Source organism: Amphimedon queenslandica, unplaced genomic scaffold (assembly GCF_000090795.2).
Source record: "Amphimedon queenslandica unplaced genomic scaffold, v1.1 AMPQUscaffold_13319, whole genome shotgun sequence".
In the NCBI taxonomy this organism is placed as follows: Eukaryota; Metazoa; Porifera; class Demospongiae; order Haplosclerida; family Niphatidae; genus Amphimedon; species Amphimedon queenslandica.
Genome location: NW_003546445.1, coordinates 106,218 through 114,860, shown reverse-complemented (window position 1 = coordinate 114,860; position 8,643 = coordinate 106,218). Strand labels below are relative to the sequence as shown.

Here is an 8,643-nt window from a genome sequence, read left to right as displayed (position 1 = left end):
TTAGGCGAAAATCTGTACAGGGTCATGCCCAAATTTCGCCAAAATTGAAAAGGAGAAAATTTTTCATTTTTATTACATTTCCTGATGCATATACATGTACTTATGTTGCATAAAAAGTTTGAGCTGATTCCAATCAAAATTGGATTTTTTACAAATTTTTAAATTTACTCAAAAATTGGGCCAAAGTCCCTGTACTATAGTACAGGGTCACGCCCAAATTTCGCCAAAATTGAAAAGAAGTTCTCCATTTTTATAATTTTTTCTGATACATATACATGTTCTTATATCGCATAAAAAGTTTAAGCTGATTTCGATCAAAATTGGATTTTTTAATGAATTTTTAAAGTTACTCAAAATTAGGCCAAATTTTGCTAAGATTGAAAATGTGAGAATTTTCAATTTTTATTACATTTCCTAATACTGTATATGCCGTATATTTCACGGGTATAAAATTTTGCAATTTGGCTGCATTTTTGTATTCGCGAATAAAAATTTCATGATTTTAATGTAATTACCGCACCTACTATACAATCAGCACATTATTTTGCGGATTTTTATTTTACAAATTTTTCCAAAATGCAAAATTTAATTACCACGAAATATATGGCATATACGGTACATTATACATGTCATTTAGAGTTAAAATTGCATTTAAGTTGCTCCAATAATCCTCCCTCCCTTTAATGTCTCACTTTTAATTTCAAATACTTTTCCTTTCCTCAGTCTCTCTTCAATGTCAGCTGCTAGTGCATTCTCTTTCAGTCTCTTAAGAGCACTAATGACATCAGTCCATGTACCAGGTGGATATACCCCAGTCCATTTAGTCCACAGTCCCATCTTCCTACTCTCCACTCCAGTCTTGTCCTCTTCAATCTTATCAATGTCCTTTTGTTTTATTCCTGGTAAGTACAGGCCAAAGGTTTGCCATTTTGTTAATGGTTCCAGCCATTCAGCCCACAGGTCTTCTCTAGGACTGGAATCAAGAGGTGAAGGTGGGGTTGAAGAGGAGGCCATTTTGTGGTGTGAACTGTGTGGGTGTTGGGGATTTTCCGTTTTATACATAGATACATACATTGTTTAATGTGTAATTAAACTAATTATGCTCCTTTTCATTAAAGAGGGTAAGTCATGTTACTTCTCAGATGTCATTCCATTCTTTCTCTCTTGATCCTCTCTCTCTTCCTCCTTCTACTTTTTATAGAAGAATTAGATCAGTAGCGTTGCTGAGGAAAATGACTGTTGCTGTTGCTATGACAACCGTACATGTACATCCATGAAGAGATACTCGAGAATATTTTACATTTTAAAAATCTTTTATTTTGTCCATATTGTTGTAATAATTTTTTAAAAGCAATTGCTTTAATCAACTATAAGCAAACAACAACAACAACAATAATGATAATAATAAGCTAATTATTATTATTATATTTTTCTAATAGTTTATCAGCTAGTTTAATAGTTCTTCTAGTACCTTCCTCTCTAAGTATATCTAAGAATATACCAAATACTTCTCCTTCCATATTAATGGAGCTTGAAATGATGTGGAGCAATTCATCCATTCTTTCACCAGCAGTTTGTTTAGTGTAGCCATCAGTTATTTCTCTTTTCTCTCTTGCATTGATAATATTACATTCCAGTAGCTTGTCAACTAAGAAGTGAATATCAATCCCACAATTCTTTATCATTCCAGTACATTCTGTCATTACTCTATGAGCAATATCAGATCTAAATGTACCTATTAATGATACAGATTCAGTGATTAGCGTGTTATTATGTTAATTTCTACCATGCTTGTTTTGAATTGACCAATCAGATTGCATTATATGAGGTGTCTAAATCACTTATAATACCCCGGGAAAATATTTAGAAACCTCCGGGAAATTATTTAGATACTTCTGCCAAAGTTTGGGAAATTTTAGGAATAAAAATGATGACAGCAATAATAGTAATGTTATTTTTGAATTGTTATGTGTATGTTTGTGCAGTTATTAAAGCTGAAGTGTCTGTCTTCATCTAGAGATATGTTTTGTGCTTTTGGAGGATGAGGTGAATTGGTATATCGTCACTAGCTACTGCTGTTTTTGTTTGTAATAATAATATTATTGAGGAAACATCTTCCAGCATTTTGTTGATCTGAAATGTGCTTATAAATTCGTACACCATCCGTGCTTCTGTGACCTGTTCTTTTCATGATTAATTGTTCATCAACACCAGCTTGAAATAGTCTAGTAGCAGCAGTCACGCCGCGAAGTGAGTGGTTTGTTTGTAACCATCGATTCCCCAGTTGCTGCAGCAAACATTTTAAACATTATTTCTCCAATAAAGAAGAGTGGCCTGGTTGGAGCTTCTCCAAATCTTTCATTCTTTCCTTGCACCAGTCATTCAGAATATTTTCTACACATCATATTGCTTTTTTAGTTGTGCATGGCGCACAGTGCTGTTGTACATCTTTAAATCCTTGTCCGTTGCGAAACAAGATGGTATATAGCACTAATGAAGTAGGCGGGGCAGTCATAAAATGATGAGATACAGAGATAGGCGTTTCCAGAGCTATCAATGGCGGCTGTGTTAGTCGCATCTTTTGAGAACAGACGAGCATTGTTGCTTTTCCATTCTAGTGCGTGACTTAAAATGAATTGGTTGCTAATGGTAAGGAATTTTATACTTCTTGTGTATCCTAGCTACAAGAAATGCATCTAATCTGATTGGACGCATGGTAGAATACGGTTATACACCTCGGTCTCGGTTTCTATGGCATTTATTGACCTCGGGACTGCGTCCCTCGGTCAATAAATCCCATAGAAACCTCGACCTCGGTGTATAACCTATACATCAACCATACCTTCTTCAGTTTTTCTCCTGGTTTGACTGATACTAGCAGTAGAGGAGCTGGAGCTAGTACTGTCTACTACACAAATAAATTTAAAAAATATGAATTAGAGATCAATCATCATAAACTAACTCATTGATAAAGGAGGAGGTGATCGGTTGATGTAAATTATTATTGAAGGATCTATTCCAGTTAATTCAATGGGACAATGAAGTGGCTTTTTAGCAACACCAATTTCAGCATACACTGATATATGGATACTGGAACGCATAGGATCATTTATAAACTTGTCCACTACATTTTGACGTATCTATAATAATAGGTAACAGTCATACTGTGTATTATACACATGTACACTGTACATACTTGCATTGGGGATTGGTCAGGATGTACAGTCCATCCTGATTCAAGTGATTTGGTATCTTGTAGATGTAACTCAAGGATACCATCAGGTTGATTGTACTTGAATTCCGGAACAATTGGACCATCTTTTTCAGCTTCAGGATGCTTGTCCTCTAAATACTAAAATTCCAATAAATGACATTCTTCCTAAATTACATTACATACTTGCTGAAGGACTTCTAAATCTCTAACAACAGAAAATGTAGTCATCCATTGATTAACTTCTTTCTTTTCATGATACATCATTCCAGTGTACAGTAGAGTGACTCCTGTATAAGAATTATAAATTAAAACATAATAACTGTGACATATACCTTTGTCTTCATTTGGTTTTTGCTTCACTTCATCTTCAGTTGATTCATTGCTAACATTAGATGCACCTAATAATACAAAACCTCATTATGAATGTACTTCATAAATTATACAATGCATACATACCAGAAGTAGACTCAACTTTTTGGAGTTTTTGATTAGAGTCATCAGTTACTGATTCTATTATGAAGATGAAACTTTATACAACACAATTACAGTCACACATACCTTGAGATAGTCCAGTATTTATTGGTGAGGCAGTTCTCTCACTAGTCTCTCCTGCTCCATTACCACTATCATTATGTGTGTCATCAGTTGATCCTATTATTGTACATTATTAATAATAAAACACTATTTCCATCATACATGTACCTTCAGGTGGTGTCTTATAACCTTCCTCACTCTCACTGTCACTAGGTGTGTCTCCATTACTCATCTCAGCTACAATACCCATACAACAGAATTGCTCACGATTTATTGATCCATATCTTTCCCCAACTCTAAAAGATCCTCCTTCAACTATACTGAACTGGTAAGGAGACTTCAGTGGAGCTCTCACAAACTTGAGGCAACCAGTCTGACTAGTGTTCCTTAGATCCACACAATGTTGTAGCTCTATTACCAGTGGTTTTAATAGTCCCTTAGATACTGATATTGCATATACTGCACTCACTAGCACAGTACCTTTGGGTACCTTGAAATTACCACCAGCTAGTGCAGTAACAGCTACTTCAGTATCCTTGGACACTGCTCCTTGAGGACACTCTAATCTGAATCCATATTTCTCCCACTGGAGTGAGTGAGACCTGTCTCCTTGTAGGATAAAGAGCTTCTGTCCAGCTATAATGACACTAGAGTCTAGTGAATCTGAAACAATACATACACATCATATCTAATACCAGTATAGTACACACACAATCATTCACACGTGTACATGTACATGAATAATTTACCCATTGAAGGGATCAGGTAATTAAATTGTAGTCCAATGGAACTAGTCTCTTTGATGGATTGTTCCTCTAAGGATGTGACTCTCTCCTGTAGTTGTGACTTCTCCTTCATTAGTTTGGTTGTATACAATTCATTATCAGACACTTTAGCTCTAAGGTCTATAAATTAATAGAATATTAATAATTATTATTGATTGATAATGATACACTAACCAGTAATGATCTGTTTCTCATTCTGTGATTGTTCCTCTACTTGTGACGTCAGTTTAGCTATAACTTTGTCTTTCTCAGAAATGTCAGTTTTCAGTTTTTGATTGTCGTCTACACAATGAACATTATACTGTATAGAGCAAAATTTTTGAGGGCTGTAAATTTAGTGAATTTGCCTAAAAATCTATTTTGCAAATTTATGCTGTCTGCCATCTTTTACCATAATAATTTGAGTTTCGCAGAAGTAATTTTTGCGAATCTTTAAAAATTACCAAATTTGTGAAATTTACAACCCTCAAAAATTTTGCACTATCTCATTTGTGTGTATAGTTAAATAACCAATAATGATCCGTTTCTCCTTGAGATATTGATCCTCCATATCAGCTACTTTGATTTTCAATTTCTCATAATCTTCTATACATTAATAAAATATTCATACAGTAACCAGTAGCAAGTAATTTTCATGGCCCAAAAGTTTCACAAGTTCATCCAAAAGTCTATTTCGTGGTTTTAATTTTCTGCCTTTTAGCCTTGTTGAACCATATTAAATTGATTTTTGCAGATTTCATTTTCGTGATGTGAAATTGACAAAAATTTTGGGCCACGAAAGATTTTATTAGTGTTATTAATATTATTATTAAATTTATATGGTAATCTGTTTCTAATAGAATAAAATGTAGCCATAAAAAAATAATAATATTTTTAATTCTCTGCATGAATGATAGTTCTAACAAAAATCAATATCAAAGTAGTTTAGTTTGCAAAGCTTATACATGTACTTAACTACTTATACATAGTTCATCATCCTTACCATAATTAGCTTACCTTGTTGATTATCCAAGCACTGTAGTACAAACCTTGCACATGAGACAGCTCCAAACGGTTGCCACATTTTGTCTTTTTCTTCTGTTTCCCAGTCAACGATAGCTTTTATTACGATCCATTCAAATCCTACTCTCTCAGCAGCCTTATAAATACCTTTTGCTTCCATTTCTCCTCCAAGTGCTTTTTGGACATATTTCAACTTCTCTTCTTTTGCTTCTTTGCTATGAAACAGTGTGAATTCGGAGGCCAGAGAACCTTGATGATGAACTTTAACTGCTTTACCTTCAAATTCAAAGACTTCGCGGTGTTTGAACTTTTTAAAAAGATTCTTTCCACAATGGTACTCGGTAGGTAAAATGCTTGTATCTTTTCTTTCAATACACTGATGTTCAGTGTCAATGATACTTTTAGCAACAATGATGTCACCTAAATTTGTTTTATCATCAAGTTCATCAGTTTTGCTCTCCTTTGCTCCATAGCATATCCCAATAGCAATGACAAAATAAGCTTTTACGTCATTTTGAACTGAAACAAGAATATCTTCAGTCTCATCTGGGCCCTGGCCTGTCCTAGTTATTGCAACATGACACAGTCCATACTTCCCCAGGATAAAATTTGCCACTTTATCTGTTGTGACAACTTTAATATAATAACCATCACGTCCAGTAGGTTCAGTTGCACCCATCACAGCACGGTACTCTATAGTTGTGGCAGTCACCAGAATGTAACGGACTTTTTTTATAAACTCTTTCTCTTCTTCAGTCAGATCTGCAAATTTTTTCATCTCAATTTTTCGTTCAATGTCCTCCAGTTTTGGGTAATATTTGCTGACATCAGGAGGTGGATCTGACTCTATTGTACATGTTAATTAGAAATTATAAAATTATTCTAACATACTTTGCTCATCACTGATAGTCTTGTCCTCACCAGCTGCTGCACTATCAACTGGTTCTCTGTAAATACAACAACAGATTCATTAATTGGAGTCAGTAAAGGATATTTACTTGGGATCCATCTTTTGCTTTTTAGCATTTGCTTGTGCTGTCCCATTGCTTTCTGCCAATGAAAAATGAATGAATGAATTAATGAATAATTAAAAATTATTAATATGATTATAATTTTTACCTAGATATTCCAGAAGGTTAGATTTTGCTTTGCCCAGTTCATCAGGAAAGTCATCACACAGTTTTATTAGTGTATCCCAATTGACATCTTTATCAGCATCGAACCACCTCTGGAATACCAAATTAACAAATGGTAGCATCAGATCAGACACATCTACATTCAACCCAGTCCCTATTGTCATGTAATGGTGAGCAGAAGAATCAAATATTTTTAGAACTGCTGCCTTAGTACACTCTTTGCCTATAAGATGGGGCATAACAAACTGTCATTATTATTTGATCTTAAAGTCTATACAGCTGCAATAATGTACACAATTTATCAATTAAGTTCCACACTATCTGACTTATGTAGCAAATTGTTTAGTATTAGTTAAAGCACTGTTGAGAGTAGGTTACGGAAATTATTGCACGAGGGGCGGTCGAGAGGAAAATGTAGTACGAGGCGAAGCCGAGTGCTACATTTTCGTCGAGACCGTCCCAAGTGCAATAATTTCTGTAATCTACGAATCAACAGTGCTTTGATTGGTTTGTAGTGGTGCGTGGGCGGATCAAATGAAATTTCAAAAGTCTCGCAGGTGGCCATCACAAGACAATCAGATCTCATTTATCACTATTATTATTGTTACAAGTATAATGTATGTAGCTGAGGCTGTGATTTGCCTCTATCAAAGCTTGTGGTTAACAGGAAAGCCCATACATATTATACTGCACAGTACTATATATTCCACACAGTGCTACATTTTCTTACCATGCGGTTATTGGAAGTTGTAGCACTGGCGGCGCCTTTGATCCGCCCACGCACCATACTACAATTATTATTGACGGTTTGTATTGATCAAAATGCATCACATCAAGTCACCTGACACTAAATGTGTGCGATGGCATCATTGATAGGCAGTGACTTGAAACCACTCCAGTGTGAACACAATCAGGCCCGGCTCTGGGATATAACAGTCAACAGATCAGTTTTTGTACAAAGGAGGTTCTAAAGGAGGCTAAGCACTAGCAGCTGTACTGGCTATTATATTGCAGCTGCACCTAGTACTGCAACAAGGCATGAGTACATCATGAACAATATGCAGGCTGATGATTATCAATACTTCAGTATTATTTTAGTAATACTATTTAGTATTAATGACATTATTAGTAGGCCTATTATTCTAACATACTTTGATCATCACTTTTACTTCTTCCTGTGCTACCAAGCAGTTCTCTATAAACACAAGAACATTACAATAAATTGTTTATTGTACTGTAAGAGAGTATTATTTACTCTGAATCAGTAGTCTCTTCTTTTCCAGCACTACTTGCAAAATGGCTCAAGCCTCCTTTGTCTGCTATAGAAATGAGATGATATGATCAAGTAATTGTGGAATATTTTATCATCTCTTGTGTCTTTTGTTATTATGTTTCTAATCTTACCTTCTTGAGTGGACCAATCACTTTTCTCTGGAATCCTGAACTCTATAAAAAGATTTCGAATGCAAAGCAAAATTAAGAAACTCAATTTTAAGGAAATACCTTTGGCAATTTTTGTTCCAAGGTCCTTATCCATTGTTCTTACAGCATCATACAGCCACCTTACATTAGCTCTAACTCCTTTATCATACACTTCAGTATTTCCTCTCAGCCAATCAGCAACAACATCATTTAGTGCAAACCATACACCATTGTTTCTGTTATTGTAGGCTATGGTGTCTATTGTACCCCGAGGGATACGGAATTGTACAGCCAATTCTTTATATTTTGGAGCTATATCTTTGCCAATCAGATCCATAATTCTACCATGATCACCTTTATATAAAACAGAGTTTTAATGCCAGCTGTATAAAATTAGAATTATTTTACTTTTAGTTAGTTCTCTTTTAACAAAAGGATCTTGTGGATTCTCCTTACTGTAGTTCACTAAATGATACAAAAGGATGTAGCTATACTAGTACAAGCTTTACAATACCTGAAGTAGACATTCTTGATGATGGAGAAGCTAGAG

At 34.9% G+C, this 8,643-nt stretch overlaps 1 protein-coding gene across 1 annotated transcript; it reads right to left on the bottom strand.

The window, feature by feature from the left end:
- Positions 1 to 1,409: 1,409 nt before the first annotated feature.
- On the bottom strand, positions 1,410 to 4,397 carry LOC109583197 (uncharacterized). Its single transcript, XM_019998441.1, has 9 exons — positions 3,917 to 4,397; positions 3,773 to 3,865; positions 3,671 to 3,724; positions 3,547 to 3,612; positions 3,398 to 3,501; positions 3,197 to 3,352; positions 2,963 to 3,140; positions 2,843 to 2,908; positions 1,410 to 1,735 (listed from the first exon to the last, which is right to left on the bottom strand). Exons 1-9 carry the CDS (start codon positions 3,996 to 3,998, stop codon positions 1,410 to 1,412), a joined length of 1,125 nt encoding a protein of 374 aa, XP_019854000.1. The 5' UTR covers positions 3,999 to 4,397.
- Between the last annotated feature and the right edge of the window lie 4,246 nt (positions 4,398 to 8,643).